General features: G+C 41.3%; 2 protein-coding genes across 2 annotated transcripts in view; one reads left to right on the forward strand and one right to left on the reverse strand.

Moving 5' to 3' along the window:
- The window catches only part of LOC119918292 (NXPE family member 3-like), a 34,799-nt gene extending 19,707 nt beyond the window's left edge, over window positions 1-15,092 (reverse strand). The window contains exon 1 of the mRNA XM_038738938.1: window positions 14,869-15,092. Coding sequence (XP_038594866.1) covers window positions 14,869-14,959 — 91 coding nt within the window. The 5' untranslated portion in view covers window positions 14,960-15,092. The remainder of the gene's footprint in view (window positions 1-14,868) is intronic.
- Window positions 1,108-19,040, forward strand: part of LOC119918291 (anoctamin-4-like) — a 68,817-nt gene continuing 50,884 nt past the window's right edge. Inside the window, exons 1-3 of the mRNA XM_038738937.1 lie at window positions 1,108-2,381; window positions 9,361-9,836; window positions 11,975-12,049. Coding sequence (XP_038594865.1) covers window positions 9,620-9,836; window positions 11,975-12,049 — 292 coding nt within the window. The 5' untranslated portion in view covers window positions 1,108-2,381; window positions 9,361-9,619. The remainder of the gene's footprint in view (window positions 2,382-9,360; window positions 9,837-11,974; window positions 12,050-19,040) is intronic.

The raw sequence follows: 19,040 nt of genomic DNA on the forward strand, positions 1-19,040 counted from the left end.
GCTGGTTTGGGAACATTTACAGCTGAACTGAAGCTGTGGTTACGGGCTTGTTAGGACCCGCCCTACTCGGTTTCTGATTGGCTAGTAGTTACGAGTAGTTACTCTGTATGCGCATCTCCCAACAAAGATCTTGTAGAAGTGAGATGCTTCACTCCGTAACTAAAATGGAGCATTCAACGCACAAGTTGAAAAGAGGAGCTGCAACAATGTGCAGTATAACTTCATTCATTTACTTTTTTCTATGTAACTTTTCGATTACACATTTTTGCAATAATTAAACTTTTCTAACTTTAAACTTGTTGCTGCATTTTGAACTTTAAATCTTACATTTATGTTCTTTTTTTAAAAATCTATCCCATTATATTAATTTTTTTGGTTTTTATTTATTTCAGTGGTTGTTGAAATGTAATGATGTTGTCAATAATATGTGGAGCTGTACAGATTTCACTCTAAACACGTAACAAAATGTCTTATTTTACTCATAATATGAATCCTACGCCTACAGAAGAATTTTGTCTCTCTGGATGGTTCAAAACTTTTTTTTTTATGACATGTTGTACTGTGTATTCAAGCTCAAATATTTAAAACTGACAATAAAACACATATTTTAGGAACAAATAGTGGAAAAACACTCAAAGTGGTATGTATAGCTGTAGTTACATGTATGCGAAAACCCAGTAATATTTTATCTTGAGCTAACTTCATATTGAATCGTCTCAGTTTTAACATTTCAACTTTCCAAATTAACGGATCACATATTTCTAGTTAAAACTGATATCTTTCCAGTACGTGAGTATAATACTTATTTATTTCATGTGAAAACCTGCAAGGCAGTCAAAAGTTGCCATTTCATGCAATATGCTCTTTTGCATTCTTATTCATGTATAGATATTTATTAAATGTCTGTTGTATTATAATATAATTCAATTCATCACATCTTTGAAAAAGTAGAATAGATAAACTAGCAGGTTACAGAAAAGTTGGTTATTGGTGTCTAAAAACTACATTTTACTCTAAATTTTAATTTATAAAGCATAAACACGTTAATCATACTTTACTGTACGTACTATTATATATATATATATATATATATATATATATTTTTTTTTTTTTTTTTTTTTTACCTCGATTGACCTAGAATAAAAGTTTAGACAGATATGCCTAATGCGTTTAGCACATGGCCATCACAATCGGCCATCATGGATTGCTGGAGTCATCAAGCAATGAATATTTGGAAAACAAGAGAGTAACCACTGTTACAATGCTGCTATCAATTAACTGACACCATAATCAAATGGCTTGGAGAACATAACCATGATACATTAACCCAAAATGGAGTTAAAATAACTGTCCACAAATGTGGACACCATGCATGAAAGGTTTTAATAAAGATAATATTTTACTGAGACAGAAATCAATCAAATGGTATTTAGTAACATTCAGAAACATATTATTCACACATGGTGACAGGGTTCATCTTAGCTGCAAGACGAAGTGAGTCCCCAATAATTGATGCCAGTCTTACACAGAAAGCAAAATGCATCAAAACTGAAGAAATCACTGTGTCTCATCTCATGATCATCCGACCCATTACTCATCTGCTGACCTTGGGTTTGCTCTGCACCTTCCACAGATGTTTACACATGTTGTTTACTTAAGTGGACTGTTAAACAAACCCCCTTCACATGAACTCTATGAAAACACTCAAACCGGCTGAATTGTAACACACTTGTTTTCACTTAACTCCCAAGCACATACTCTATATATGAAATGGAATATCATGGATATATTTATGCCACACATGTAAATATGGATTAATTCTATACATGTTGCCACCATAGTCATAATATTTCTCAGTCTGAGCTTGATGACACTCACCATACTCACCTCAGTTCCTGGATAAGGACGCCTTGACATCTTCTGACAATAACTTTGTTCTAAGCTGTTTTGTCTCCTGCCATTCACTGGTAAAATTTGTCAGTTCTTTGTTTCCATGAACTGTAATGCGCGCTCTCCAATTTTCTCATGGCCTGTTCATATTGATTAATCATTCTTTTTCTCTGGCTTCCACCATTTTCCTCCATACTTTTGGCAATAACCGCATCTCTGGCCTCACCAGAGATGCCAAGTCTGAAGTCTCTGAAACCTCTCTGTGATCTATATTAACCTTATATAATTTTATATACATAATCTGTATATCTGATTTATGTACTATATTATAACTGTTTTAACTACATTTTCTAAGCTGTCCTGTCCTATTTTTAGCACCTGGAGGTTGGTCTGGAGGCCGGAAACAAAGTTGGAACCCTTCAGAGGTCAGGCTGATTGTTGCAGCTCAGGAGGAACAGGCAGCATGGGAACAGCAGATTGCTGCAGTACAGGTACTTAGGTAATTAGATTAACAACCTTCTTGTGTTAACTGCGATAGCAATCAGAGGACACAGGACAATAAACCTCAAAGACAGCCAAAAATGGAACCCACTAAATGGAGAAACCATGGAACCAAGATTGTTTTACCATTTTAATCAAATTGTAAACTTGATAAGCCTTTGAATAGTCGCATGAAGGATGTATTCTTGATATTGCTAGTCCACTTACTCTTTAAAATGACTGATTTAGGAATTACAGTATCTCACAAAAGTGAGTACACCCCTCACATTTTTTAATATAATTTACTTTACTTTCCATGTGACGACACTGAAGAAATGACACTTTGCTACAATGTAAAGTAGTGAGTGGACAGCTTGTATAACAGTGTAAATTTGCTGCAAAAAGTTTGCTGAAGAGAAGTTGACTAAGGATGATGAGACCAAGATAAACTTATTTGGTTCAGATGGTGGTGGTCATGGTCTGGAGCTGCAGCTCTAGCTTGATGAGCTCATATGACCGCTTTTCTGGAATTTGGGCTGGTATATGTCAATTTTAGGTGTGTAAATATTAATTATCCCACATGTTACGTCACATGAGAGTTTGTTTCGTATTTGCCTGTTTTTTCCCAGGGGCCTTTTGCATGCACGTGATTTACACATGAAGAAGGTTAGGTCTGCAGGATAAGTTGAAGTTAAAACCGTCAGTTTCTCTCTGACTCCTCCCTTCCTGCAGAGCCTGAGCTCTCTGACACCACCGTTTCATTTCCTCATTCATGCTGTCGATATCAAAGCACATATCGGAACGCATTTACATCTTTAAAAACTGTCATCGATGTAAGGACAGATTTATCCTCAGACACTTGCCCATTCTGAGTCAACGAGCTAACGTTAGCTTGTTAGTACCACATCAGAGATGTTTTGTCAGAGCTTGTGCACAGCAAACAGTAAACAGTAACGTTACCTGTACTGCCGTATGACATCCAAGTCACACCAAGCAGATTAAATTGTACACACACAAAAAGTTTTTTTATTTAACCCTATGAAACGATTAAATAAATTCTGAAAGTTAATTAAATTAAAAGGCCTTTGTAAACGAAATGTAACACTTTTAAGGCCTTATTTTTAGGATATTAAATTTAAGACTTTAAGACTTTTTTTTTGTTTGTTTTTTTTAAAAACCTGTCCTGCAGCCTGGTATGGAGTATAATGATAACAAGAGAGTATTAAAATACTCCTTTGTCTGTTTTATTATTTATTTAATTATGTATTGATTTGTCACCGGGCCGGACAGGGGGGCAGACACGGAGATGGGGGGGCACAAACAGACAGCACAGAGAAAGGACAACACCTGTAAGAGAAGGGGGAAAGGGGGATGGAAGGTGGGGACAACAGGGAAAAGCTGTGGGAAACACCAATTGCAGAAAGCAACGAAACCTGCAATAGAACAGAGAGGGGGGAGGAGGAGAAAAACACAACAAACAAACACAAACAAAAACAAACAATAAAAATAATAATAATAGTAAAAGACAACCAGACAAACAGCAGCAATGAACAGCTGACATAGTAAGACAACTAAGAGAAAAATGAAAACAAGAAACAGTCACACACACTAAATAAGCAACACAGCACAGCCACGAGAGCTGGAATAATAATTAATTGAAATAAGTGACTGAAAGAAAAGCATCAGGAATAATTCTACCAGGGACAACCTAAATTTGTTTGTGTCTATGTGTGAGACTGATTGTGTCTGTGTGCGATGTGTGTGTGTGTACATGTGTGTGCGCATATGCCTGTTAAAGAATGTAGTTGTTAGTGAGAGTGGGGCGCCACGACTGTGCCACACCTACCCCAGCAACAGGCAGGCAAGAACCCTGGTCGCCAATAGGGTGGGAGAAAGAAAAAGAATAAATCAATCAAAAAAAAAAAACAAAGACTCCCAGATGCACCGCGATGAAAACGCAGAAGACCCCGACCCAAATGCCAGTTGACAACGTAATGCCGACGGAACGAAAAAAGCGTAACCCGCGGAAGAGCAGCGCCTGGACCGACACGACAGCGAAAGCCAGCGGAGAGAAACACCAGCAGCAAGTCCCAGCCCGGCAGCAAACGCGCCGCACAGGTCACCGTGCACCCGCCAATAAAAGTCCGCCGTCCCCCCAACCGCCGGAAAAAACTAAGGCCGCCGGCGCCAGCCAACATCCCCCATGCCCGGCCGCCGTGCAACACCAGCCAAACCAGCAATGAGGCAAAATCAACGAGCTCAGCTGCATGCCTCCAACAACCCACCCACCCGTCAAGGGCCGAGAACTCCAGGCACAAACCCAGAACAAACCGGAGCACAGCCCTGACCCACACTGCACATCCCGAAAACTAACTATATACCTCAGTATCCAGAGGGGTCCAACAACTGGCCGCAAAACAGGGACGCAAACAGGTCCCTTCAAGCCAATGAGGAAATGCCTCCCCCGGACTCCAATGCACAAACTAAACGCCCAGCAGCCATTCAGAGACCCTGCCCACCGCCCCACAATCCCACCGCAGCCCACCAAACCGCAATCGGATCAACCCGCGCAGAGACCCCCACCCCCAGAAGCCAGGGCACCCTGCGACCCCCCAAAAGCGCAAAGGACCCCAGACCGCATGTCCCGGGGGAAGCTGTACCCCGCCCCAAGGAAGAACAGCAGAAAGCCGTGCCGGGAAGCTCCCTGCCGCCAGGGAGCGATAACGCGGGAGAACCAGGCCAACACTCTCCCAGCCCAGCCAGAGGCATCCCTCCCTACAGTGAAGGCAGTGACAGCAGCCCCCGAGGCTGATCTCATCCCCGGACAGGGGCCCAACACCCCAGTCAAGCACCCCCAAGGAGGAGCACCAAAACCTTCCCCGACAACACCGGCCATGCGCCCCAGAGACTCCCGAATGCCCCAACTGTGAGAGAGCTGGCAGGGGGAAGCAGCGGGAGCCTCACCTCTGCCGAAGAGGGCCCAGGCGAGGAGACAACGGGCCCCCAGGCCCAGGGACACACCACCCGCCCAGAAATGAGCAAAGGCCACAAGCCCGAGTCCCCAGAACCCTAGGTCAAGGGCGGGCCCCCACGCCAGGGGAGCCCCGACCCTCCCCAGCCCACCGCAGATAAGGCAAGGCCGTCACCAACCCCACAGCACCCCTGACGCCCAGGGCTCCAGGGGTAGGACACGAGGCCAATGAGAATCTCCCCCCACTCCTTCAACCCCTCTGCCTGCCTCTGTAAATGTATTGTTTTGTGTTGGATGCATGTCATGGATTGTGAAGTGTTGTATGGTGGAGTAAAGATAAGGTGTGTGGTAACTAAGGTGCAACTAAAATTGGAGGGTAGTTGTCAGGTAGTGGAGCCTCCCATCGTGCCCCTCCCACCCCCCCAAGCCCTCTGTGTCTAATGTGTAATTTAAATTGAGGGGCGGGCAGTGGGGGAAGAAGAAGTGCGAGGCCGCAATAAAGCAGCCCCACCCCCCAAACGCCCTGCAGGCTGCCCGCCCCCCAGGGTCCTAAGGGTGTATGTTGTGAGACATGACCAAAGGGGGAAAGGTGAGGGAGGTCATAGGGAGGCTAGAAGACCAGATTCCTGATTGGCCCCATCATTCATTCAGTCCCATCCCCCACCCCCCTAAGCAGGAGGACGCCAGGTCCTTCCAGCCCAGGGCTTATAGCAAGAGCCCCTCTAGCACCGGCAGCACCCCAGAGTCCGGACAACCCCGCCCATCCCCAGGACAGGTCCAGGGGGGCCCAGCCCCCCCAGCGCGCAGACCCGCTCCAGACCCAGAGGCTCCAAAGCCCCGAACCTCAGACCCCCACACACCCCCGAGGCAGGTCAGTGCAGTCAGTGTAGGAGTCTATAATGAGAAGTGTCATTTCATTGTTTAAAAAAACATTTTCTCACCCTGTTTTGGTGACTGCTGAACTAGTAGCGTGTTTACTACCAAAATGTTGACTAGCAGGGGACAAACCTGGGCTCACAATGAAGTGAGACGCCTCCTGAAAATTTGGGTTGAAGAAAACTTTTCTTACTTACTAGCAAAGGTCATATTTAGTGATAAAGGCAATGGATTTCAGTGAACTCTAGAGCAATGTCGTGGGAAAGTGAAAAAACGGTGTCAACAGTACATCAGAGTACTGTAGTATGTAAATGTGGATGGATTTGCTGTTATTACCAATAATTGAACGCCATTTCAACCACAGGGCATTTGTTTTCAATTTATGGACCGTTTGAGTTTTTCCTTTGTGATCATGGACCAGCTGGAAATTTGACAATGTATCAACCCCTCAATGGTTTGATTCAGGAACCAAAAATTTAGGTGTTAACCCGCCCTTGGCCTGCAGTCAGAGCTGATGTATTGGATTGTACAGAATCTATAGGTAGTCTACAGTAATTTCTTCAATTATAGCCAGTACTGCTGTTGATGTAAAGACGGAAGACCTTGGCAAACCCTGTAAAAAAGAAGATGTAGCCATGGGAAAATTCACAGGTATCACATTAACTGAGTGTAACTCGTCTACCTCATGTAATGTCCGTATATCATGTAATGGGTTGGATACAATGTTCAGAAGATTTTAAATACATCTCTTCAAACAGGCATCATCCTAGATGCACAACAGCTGTTGTAAAACCCTTACTAGAGAAACATAAAACCTTCTCTCTCTCTCTCTCTCACACACACACACACACACACACACACACACACACACACACACACACACACACACACACACACACACACAATACCCCTACTGAAACACCCACATCCCGGCTGTTAGAGATGGCAAGGTTAGATGTACCTTCTCTGGGAACTCTGGGATTACTCAAAGCTTAATAAACTAAGGATGCCACACTGTTTGAATAACAGGTGGCTAATTAGATTTAGCTCAGTCTGGTCTACACCCTGCTTGTAAATATGGAACAGTAAAAAGGATCTCTGCAGTAGCTGAGTTATTACTCGACAGATCTGGGCTATTTCCCCCGAGCCAAAGGGCCTTCCTCAAATGAAATGGCTCGTGGAGTACTCAGTAGTGTACAGCCAAGACTGGAAGCCAGAGATTACACACCGTTTCTTCTAATCAGTATTTTAGCTTTTACGAGCTTTAATTTGGCTCAGATTTTGCACTTTGCAATGTTTCGTGCCTTTGACATTGCGGTAAGGAATCAGTAAATGTACTTGATACAGCAACTTCATCGGTTTGCAACTGGTAAAGAACTGTTGTATGTCTGATTTTACAAACTTGTAATAAAGTTTGATTTCATACTTCTCCTATACAGCTCCATTGCACTGTGCCATCTTTGTTTTGGTGGCTCCCTTGGCCCAGGCAGTGTGAGAAGGGTCTGTACAACCTAATCCATGCACGCCATTATTATTCCAGCAGAAAAACAGGAAACCTCAAATGCAGTTTTACCTCCCCAAACAGTTCAGCTAGCTATAATATATGTAGCTAGCTGAAAACTGGATTTGAACATTTGGGCTCTACTATGTAGCTATAACATTGATATTTCTTAATGAACTTACTTGCTAAAACATGTTTGTTTTCTAGCCAATTTATTATTTAGTAGTTATTTATTGTAGTAATTGGTTTATGTTGGCTGGGTTTTTGTCGAGCTAGTTCACGGTAACCTGGATAAAACATACGTACTTGTTTACTTGATTTTTATATTTTAGGTGTATTCTGAAAGTTTATGGCTGCCAATAATGAAATGTTGCATCTTTAGTCTATTTAATATATATGAAATGTTCCATTTGTGTGTGCATTAACTTTGATAATTGTTAAATATGTTGTTGGGAAATTCCTATATATGATAGTTTCCATGTTTAAAAATGGCACTTTTGCACATGATAGGTAGTCTAGATTGATAACTGGAGAAATCTTACCATATTAGTCCAAAGATAAGACAAGTTTTTTGCCCCTAGAAATATGTCTGAAAAAGTGGGGTCTAAACCAAATACACCCACAACAACAGACGGGATAACAGTGTATACCCTCCTGACTGAAGCAAGTCACTTTCCCTCTGACTGGCTCACACTGCAGGGGCCAAGTGTGTGGTCCCATGGACCCAATCTGCCTGACTGAACATGTATTTATTCTAGTTTAGGTGAATATGATGAGTATGGTTTATTTTTGTGTCGAATCCGAACCTGGGCCGCTTGCTGCATGTCATTCCCTCTCTCTCCTGCATTTCCTGTCTGTCTTCGGCTGTACTATCTAAAATAAAGACCAAAAAATTATTTAAAAGTTTCTGACAGCAACCCCACAGTAATAAGCCTAGAATCATTAGAGTATGTCCTGTGTCTACATCATTACTCTAAACAAGCATGACTAGAGGTCCTCACCCCCTCTGCATTGTGCCAACAGCTCCCGGCCTGCTTTGGGCACATGCTGCCTGTGTTTGTGTGTATTCATCACTGCCAGATAGATAGAAGTGCTAGTGCTTCCTCCCATATTATTTATATCATTAGAATTTGTCATGGCTTTGTTTGTTAAATTCCTCTACACTGTAGTTTTAGGGGCTTAAGCCTAAGGAGGTCAAACAAACCAGATGACACATAATATAAAACAGACCTTTAGCGCCTGCATGCCAGCAAAATGATATTGGATGTTTTTTATGGTCCATCTACCTTATTTCACTTGCAAGGGTGAATTCTTCTCTGCCTGACTTTTGTTTTTACAGTCTACTGGATGCGACTTGAAATACTGCTAAGTACAATAATTGAGATACAAAATCACACAGTTTAAAAATAAAAATACCCAAGTGCTAGTAATACTACATTAAGTACACAAAATCCGACTTTGTTACAGTTGCAAGAGTAAATGTGGTCCAGCGAAATTTTAGCGACTCAAAACTACCTTGAGGTATTTCATTAAATTTGTTTTACAGGCTCATAATCCTTTAGGGACAGCCATAGTCTCTGTGGAACCTAACAGAGACGTTACTTTATGACTTCCTTATCTTGGTGCCACTATATTTCTACAGGAATTTGACACTGCGACCTCACCAACCACGTGAAGCTGCCACGCCTGCAGCCGCTGTGCGTAAAGACCGCAACATCAGCCGTTACACGAGAGCAGAGAGAGGATGCAGGAACCGAGGTGAGCCTGTGCGGGGGAGCCGCTTTGACTAAACAGCCTAGAATCTAAGTAGAGTGGGTGGAGTTAATGATGCTGTAAGTACAGGAGAAGGTGTTGCCTTCACACACCAAAGCCATGCGTAAGAAGTGTGACCGGTGAGGAGGATGCTGGAGCATGAGGCAGGAGCAGACATGCGACTGGTCCGTCAGATCAATACAGGTATGAAGATCCAGGCCGGCAGCGAGCACATGGGCTGCAGCAAGGTCGGAGAAAATCAGGAGAACCAGGTCATCTGTTTGCAATGTCAAGACGAGGTGGTGCGGGTTTCTCCGGGAAGTCCGCGTCGCTCCATCGCGACGCGCCTCTCATCCGGATCCGCAGGTAAAGGCATCCTATGCAGCATGGAGAGCTGGTAAAAGTGGTCGGTGAATTACGTAACAGTTACATGCATTTTTATATATGTAATCACTTGTGTGGTTGATATCGTATCATCGGTTTATTTCAGCAGTCACCTTCCTTTCGCTGTTTGGTGCGGGCTGAAATGAGGATGTATTGCTCCAGTCTACAAATGCTTAGGACAACCAAAAAATTCTAATAAATAGAATTACACCAGATAAATAAACTCCTATATGGGTTTATGATCACCAAGGTTCTGGTTTAATGGGTGGAACCTCAATGTGTGTGGAATATTTCTTGTGAGTTGATGTGGGCAGATGTTACTTGATTGAAAATTATCCTTAATTATACATGCCAATCTCTAACTTCTTCAGTGTGTGGTCCCACCCCACACACACACACCCACACACCCATCACAACTGCCTATAGGCAAAAGATAATCTAGAGACACAGTTGCTGCATCAGAGTAGTCTTATCTGCTGCTCACCATAAAAGAGTGGTGTATTGTCATTTAAAGTTTTTCCCTCCTGGATGCTACAGAAAATGTTGCAGGTATAATCCATATATAATCCATAAAGCAGATTCTGTCCTAATTGTTAATAAAATGAGCAATTAAAGTAGCATCTGATAATACTTTAGCGATGTCAGTGGAAGCTGCTCAGAGACTGATGGGGTGTGCTAAGGCCACATGCTGACTTCCCATAACTTTGGTAACAAATAATAGCTGAAGCTTTATCTCCAAACTTGGAAGCGAATGCAAGTGCTTCTGATGAAAAGGCTCCCAGTCAGTGATGAATGTCTAAGCTGTGCTGCGGTTGCTCTTCTTTGATGCGGCTGTAGGTGTTAGATTAGAGAATAAGGAAATGAGAGATTTCTACAAGCATTCTCTAAATTGCTAAATGAGCAGAAGCGTTTGGATTCAGTTCTCAGTCTGATGCAACAATGTTAGGTGGTCGCTTCAAGTAGTGACTGCAGTGCCATCAAAAGTTACTTCCTCTGCTGGGACAGGGTAATGATTTAACCTCTATTTCCCTTGATAACTTGGAGTTCAGAATAAGCCACGGTTGTTTTATTAAATGACCATCGCACCTCTGTGATAGAAAGCAGTGTTTCTCATTAGTCATCCAAAAAATTCAGTACAGTTTTTTTGAGATGAGATTTTCCATGATGGCAATGAGCATGATACACAAGCCTGTTTATATGTAGCTTGGTTGACAGTACCACACTGACATAACAGCCATCAGAGTGTACTTGCTCTGAGATACAATTGTTTCATTATAGCCCATTAATTACAGGGTTCTGGGCCTTTACCTGCACTTCAAATTTGCAGACTAGGACAGTTCCAGATCAGTAAGCGACAAACAATCTCTTGCAGGGTTTGAGACATCATTCCCTAATCACTTTCAGGTTAGTGAAGGGTTTTCTTCCTGTATGTCTTCCAGGGTTATGGGTTCATTGTTATAACACTGCTAGTGATGATGATTTCATTCGCTTTCTGTATAAATTGATAGGCAAAGGCACTGAAGTTGCCAGACTCATGGATTTTATTCCCTAAACTCTGCCAAGGTCAAGGCTTTTTCCCCTTGTGTAGCTCGATGTGTAGAGCAGGGCACTAACATTGCAGGATTAGGGGTTTCATTCCTGTAACGCTGCAGGGTCATGGCTTTTCTCATGCCCCTAGGAACAGCACTAGGCTTAGAGTTTCTTTTGGTATGTGGTAATATTTCACCACTCTTACTACAAAAAAACACAACATATCATCAAAAAATACCCCCCCCCCCACTCCCCCCAATCAATGGTTGGGTGCTGAGAGATGTTTGCAATCCAAATGAATATGCTATGGCTAGTTTAGAATGAAAGACTGGCTTTTTCTCAAGTGTGATGAGTTGTGAAATTTTACCACAGACTTTGATGATAGATCCAAAGCGAACAACAAAAACTGTAGTGGACACATTTTGAACTGCAGGATACATGATACTCTGGCAATAGCTGCAAAAGTAACTAAAACTATAACGATCACCTGCTACAAATCAATGCCTTTGTTGCACTATAAATTGCTTTGGATAAAAGAGTCTACCTGATGCCATACTGTACCTCACCAGTTATCTCTCCACCTGTCATAGACCGTGAGCCCAGCAGTAGCAGCTATAATGTCTCTTCAGGAACCTTCTACAGCTGTGTCAGTCAGATCACCATCGGTAAGTGCACTTTGTTCAAGACTGACTGAGATGTTTTTCTAATGGAAGAAAAATGCTTTGCACGTTTAACTATTGTCTTATATGTGGACTGTATACTTTTGTACTTAATATAAAACTAAAGCCCTGTATGATGACATTATTTACATTCCTTATATCATATGGTGACAGTTTCATAATTATTGTAGCAAATAATTTATTATTATTACCATTGGAGTTCAACACAGGTGACACATAATATTTTCCACACTCTCCACACTGTTGGTGTGAAAACAGAATGTCTCAGAAGGTTATGCATGATTATGTCATTCAGCAGAGACAGCTATTTAATTTTCTAAACCAAAGTGGCCTTGCAGAAGTGGGCATGGCCTCTCATCGAAGGACATATCACTTTCAAACAGATTTACATAACATCATTGAACTTTGTGTGCCTGTCAGCACACAGAAAAAGAGAAAAGCACGCCATTATCAGGTCAAACAAGAGTGTTTGTTTCCAGTTCAGGCAGATGCAGAGATATAAGGCTGAATAATAAATACCTATACTGTTTTGATTTATGTATATATTTTTGTTGATTTGCAGCAACTTGCGACACCATTGCATTTGTCCAAATCAACAATGGTGTTAGAACAGTCAAATCTTATATTGCATGTCAGGTTCAGTCATAAAAATATGTTGGCACCACTGCTAGCGCTACAGAGCAATGTATTAATGAAAGGAACCCCATTTTGTTTTGCCTCAAGTGATGTCACTTCATGTTGGATTTGCTAAGCAGTAAGAAAATGAAAGATTTCCCCTGACATGTAATGTTCTATGTCAGAGGTTGCTGACAGGAGTTTTGTTGGCAAAGCTGTCTGACATAACTTTCCCGTCTGTCACAAAACTGCAATCTCCTGCCATTTGCGATATATTCAGATGTTGGCTTTTGACATTTTTTCGATGAATATTACAGCCTGGTTAGTGGAAGAAGTTGTAGATGAAGCTGGATGCTGTGACAGTTAAGACTTTGGGTTCAGCTCAGGCCGTGCTGCTGCTGCATGCAGCTGTTCCTCTCCTCTCAATGTGCTAAATAAAATTAAAAAAAAACTAATGAAGTGCTGAGGGAGTGCTTTGGACCGTTGAGGTTTTACAAAGGGAAAGATCTATAGTCTTGCCCCACACTCTGCCATCAAAAAGAGTTAGTGTCGCCTGTGATTTAAAAGCCCTGGCATTTGGTTGAGAGGAAAATACTAGTCAGCATCACTGTAGGTTCTTTAAACTTCTAATCGATTATAATCTTCCATTAATTCCACCCTCCTTCATTGTTGTAGGAATTTACTGCAGTTGTGCAGCTGATAGACAGCTAATCTTCACCCCGAGGCAGAGAGTCTATAAATACATACATACATAGAAAAAAATCAAATGCACTAAGATTGGGTAAAATTACCAACATAGCATAAGCCACTATATTCTGAACACACATTAACACACTACTCGGCCCAGCACAAGGCATGATAGGAAATGTCACTACAATACTCTGTACTGTCTGCAGCACATGTAGCTTAATCGTATATTTTCCTCTAAATGGAACCATAATTTACAAAATGACCATCATGCTTCATTAAAGAAGACTTGAAACTAACAATTGAGACCATAAACTCATTAGGAAAGTGTTTACTGAAGTAATAAATCAAGTGAGAGGTAGGGTCATTTTGCCATAGACTCCAATGCAATCAGATTTCTTTTTGTAACCAGTGGAGTTGCCCCATGCTGGTCGTTAGAAAGAATGCAGGTTTAAGGCACTTCTTCATTGGCTTCACTTTTCAGACCCGGAGGATGCCTCACGTATTGTGGAAAACTCATTCATGGACTCTCATTATGTAACACTCAGGAGCGGTTGAGTCACATGCAAGACCTAGTGGCAACATTTGCTATACCAGTCCAGTATTTGGCTTAATATCAAACTGGTTTGAAAAAATTATACATTGGCCCAACCCTAAATGTAACATGCTGAAAATTCTACAGCATTGACTGATCACTGCTATACACATTCACAGAACTGAGAACTCTATTTAGATCATTTTTTGTCTGTAATATAACTGAACTGAATATCGAAGGGATACGACACATGCCTTTGATGTGAGAGACCCGGGTTCAATCCCCCACTGTGACCCATCCACCATTCTGTCCCTGAGCAAGACACTTAACCCCTAATTGCTCCAGAGAAGTGCGACCTCTGACATGTACAGCAATTGTAAGTCGCTTTGGATAAAAGCTTTGGATATCAGTTCAGATTGCGTATAAAACAGAAGTTGATTGTCAGTTTTACTACCAGCTTAAGCATCTTGGTTTCCAAAGCATCTTGGCTAAACCATCTTTTTTCATTCTTCACACAACTGCTTCTGTCATTTTTCATGTGAACAAACAGTACAATGCCTTTAAGAAGAGACTGTCCAAATGTGTGATAAATGTCCTTTATCCCCATTTGTAAGATTGATCGTGTCTTATCCCTCTCTGTGACTAGACTGCTGGACTAATTTATATGACAAAGTTGGAGTGCATCAATATAATGAAGTATATCAGTGCAACTCAAATATTTAAATATGGCATTGTTTAAAGAACATTTATATATACTCATTGATAAGATTCACATTTTACTGCATGTATAAACACCGTGGAAATATTCAACACTCTAAAGTTCTTTCCCCACCACACCAGCACTTCATCAACCTAAAGGACTTCCACCACAAGTCTTTCTATGTTCACTGTAGACACTCATCTCAAACTGGTCTTTGCGTAGTGCAGCTTGTGGCCCAGATACCTGCACCTGCATTTGTTTTCTTACCTCTGAGGGTGTCAGGAAGTGGAAGTACATATCTGGGTCTCACTCTCCTCAGAGAGCCACGCGGGCACTTTTTTTCTGATGACTGCGACATAGATATTGCTTAGAACACACTATGTCCAAAAAGGCTTCGTGCACCGTGAGTTTTGGAGGTCGTTCGGATACATGCCAGGTGTGGATTACCACCTCCGCCCCTCCCTCCGTTTCAGGTGACTTTCATAGGATGTTGAGGATTGTTGGCTCAATGCAGTTCTTTCTGTTTAAAAAGCAAAAGCCACCGTTTTACTGGTTGTTTTGAAGTATGTTCCTAGACCATGTTCCTATACAAAACATCAGTAATTGAGTTCAAAAATCATTCTGGTATTGTTTAGTGTTGTATCTTAGTTCTGTTTGCCATTTCTGAAAGTTCTCAAAGTCTTTCTGGTGTTCACCACGACGCAAATCATTTGATTACTTTCATTCACAGGGGGGTGGTGATGGAACAGTGGATAAGACACATACCTTTGGTGTGAGAGACCCAGGTTCAACTCCCCACTATCACATGTCCACCAATGTGTCCCTGATCAAGACGCTTATCCCCTCATTGCTCCAGAGGGTGTGCGACCTCTGACAGATATAGCAATTGTTAGTCGCTTTGGATAAACTGTGTTTGGGCATTTATCCACCACTGAAGAAGAAATCTCTCCTCGTGGGCATTGTACAATAAATGAATTAGCTGTTATGGGATGTGTTTTTAATTTAATCAAATTTAATTAATTTGGAAAATGAATGAGCAAAGTCGCTGTGTCTGATACTTTAGTTCCCCTGGATCTTGTTCAAGAGAGTAAATTGAACAAAAAAAACATTCAGTTAGTTAAATTCAAACTGTGCTGTTTTTACTTATTTTAATGCACAGATGTTTAGGTAAATTAGTGGGACGCACAAAGTAGTACCTGCAATGAAAATGATACCTTAAAGTATGTTTTACTACTATAATGTACTGTACTTCTTGACTAGTTTTGATTGCAAACTTTCACACACTAAAGAATATCCCCATTTCCAAGCAGCAGTCAGATTTTTATAGGCAAAAGGTGTTGTACTAGAAACATTTCCCACTGGGAAAATAAATACATTCTCTGTACTGTATTTGTTGCAGGTGCTGACTTGAGCAAAAACATTATTTTCAGGGACGCCCAGCCTAACGCAGTCGCACTCCATCGTGTGAAAACCCCTTTATTCTTTTTAGAGAATCTGAGGCTGTAAAATAGCTGAGATGAGATGTATAGCTTAGATTTACCTTGTTCCTCCTCCTCACATTTTATCCTCCAGCTGAATGTGCTGTGTGAGGACCGAGCTGGGAGGCTCAGAGACTGCCAGGCATTCTACTACTCTGCTATTGATTGGGCTGTGTTTGTTCATTGCTGATGTACCTTGGAAATATGCTGGGCTTCGTGTTTCACAAGAAACCAAGAGGTGGGGGGTGAGTGTGTTCCCTTGTCCTACCTGCCACCAGTGTGTCACAAAACGGCAGTGTAGGGAAATCAGTTGAAGAATAATATCACAGTACACTGGGCTGTATTTCGGATAATGAATATCTCAAACAGGGGTAATGTAAGCAAATAAGACCTGTCCGTGTAAATCTCATTATTTGTACATACCGTATGATGTAAAACCACCTACAAAACTTAATTTTAACTTTACCACAAGATCCTGAAATGTTGACAGTTACCAAATAATGTATGTTAAGCTGAATTTCATTGAAAGGTGTATAAGAGATGTAGATTTCATATTCCATTTGAGGTTATGTGCAGTTAGAAAAAGTGTGGGACGTAATGCTTTAGTCTGAATAAGTATAATAATGCTTAAATTAATTAAAGAAACAGTTCAACAGTTTGGGAAATATGCTTTCTTGCCGAGAGTTACCGAGAAGGTTAATACCACTCTCATGTCTGTGTGTTAAGTATGGAGCTAGAACGAGAGGTGATTAGCTTAGCTTGGCATAAAGACTGGAAGCAGGGAAAAACTGCCTCAGTTTGTCCAAAGTTCTAAAATACACTGCTCAAAAAATTAATGGAACACTTAAATCACACATCAGATCTCAATGAAGGAAATAGTTAAAAATCTTTACTGTACATTGTAAAATTCATTGAGAACAAACCAACCAACCGATTGGGGGCTGGATTCAAAATCAAGTAAAAACGGTCTGACAGTGGCTCTGAAGATTTTATCACGTGTGTACCTAACGTTCACCACGGCGTCGCCAGACTCCTGTCACATGCGCTCTGTGTGAACCTGCTTTTTTCTGTGAAGAAAATGGGAAACCAGTGGCAGACCAATCAAGCTGCACGGTGCTGGGCTGTGAGCACAGATCCCACTAGAGGATGCCGAGCCCTCATGCACACCAGTAGCCCACTGGAGGTCATTTTGAAGGGCCTTTGCTGTGCTCCTCCTGTTTCTCCTTGCACAAAGGAGCAGATACCTGTCCTGCTGCTGGGTTGATGCTACGTCGACTAATCGTTGCAGCCCTAATTTATAATCACTTATGATTCCTAACTGGGCAGATTGATATCCCTGAAGTTTAATTGACTTGATTTTATACTGTGATGATTATATAATTTATTAAAATATAACAGAAATGTACAGTTTGTTGTCATTCATCCACATAAAGAGTGTACCAATGAACAAAATGCTGTTTCTTGCGGTCCAAGGCAAAGACAAAGTCACACTACTGTGTAAACATTGACAGAGTGGAAAAAGTATGTGAACCCCTTGGCTAATGACTTCTCCAAAAGCTAATTGGAGTCAGGAGTCAGCCAACCTGGAATCCAGTCAATGAGATGAGATTGCCCTGCCCTATAAAAAACACATCAATTTTAATTTTGCTATTCTCGTGAATAATTTCTATAATAAAATAAAATCTAGAATTGGAGTAAGTTCAGCACTGTTGCTTCTCTCCCTAGGAGAGGCCATCCTGCAAAGATGAATGCACGAGCACAGCGCAGAATGCTAAATGAATAATATAATATAAATAAAGAGGCATCAAAATGTCATCCCAACTGTGAAGTATAGTGGAGGGGGAATAATGGTTTGGGGCTGCTTAGCTGCCTCAGAGCCTTGAAGGACTGCTATCATCGAGAGACCAAAAGAAAATAGTTTGAGGTGAAAAATCCACAGTGCTACTTTAACCTGTGTTTGGAAGAAGAAACAGAAAATTTACAGTTGTGTTTGGCCCGTCAACCTGCCAGAGACACTGAGCTCAGACACCTGCCAGCCCATTGCTGAGCTGAGCTGGGTCACCAGTCTCAGAGGCCTTGTGAAACTGAGAGAGAAGCTTGAGAAGACAAAATCGAAGGCCGGAGGTGAGCCTAGCTGGTTCAGCAGTCTGCGGGTCCTCATGAAGCAGAGAGAGCTGCAGAGAGAAAGCTGCTCTTCTTCTTCAAGGCCTATCATCTTATAACTGCTCCCCATAATATCTGAGCACAACCACACCGTCCACCAAACCTCCACCTGAAACTGACTATTCATGAATCATTTTATTATAAATTCAATTTTATTTATTGGTTTATTTAACAGGGACAGTGCACATTAATACATATTGCTGTAAGTGTGCCAAATTTTGCCAAGAGGCTGTTTTTCAGCCGTAGTCGCTGTTACAAAGTCACTTTAAAAACAGAATATAAGCAGAACAATAATAAGAAAAGAGAATATTAATGTTAATGTAAAAACATAATTCAGGGCACCATTATGATACACCACCAGGTACCATTTAAAACAAGAGAAAATACAATACAGGCTTACAATACAAGACAGACAACACAATGAAACAAGTGACATTATAATAGAAAGATGGACTAAATAAGGCAGCAGTATGCTGCATTACCAGACACCAATTGAAACATTTTAGCCAGGTGTGGTTTTCACCTCTCATATAATCAAAAAAGACTTTTTCCATATAATATAATTCCATATGTTTTCTATAAGTACATCTGACATTGACTGAGTACAAGAAAAACATTTAGATAGATGTGTTTCACACGGAAATGCATGGTCTTCATATAAAGTACATGCATAATTTTAGATAAGATTTTCTTCTCTATTGTTAAAATACTGTTTACTATCACTATGCTCATTGATCCTAATTGATCATCACTGGAACATTTGCCAACTATACATGTATGTATTGTTGTTTCATTTGC

Source organism: Micropterus salmoides, unplaced genomic scaffold, assembly GCF_014851395.1.
Source record: "Micropterus salmoides isolate LMB-PRFRI ecotype aquatic unplaced genomic scaffold, ASM1485139v1 Ms_hic_scaffold_23, whole genome shotgun sequence".
Lineage (NCBI taxonomy): Eukaryota > Metazoa > Chordata > Actinopteri > Centrarchiformes > Centrarchidae > Micropterus > Micropterus salmoides.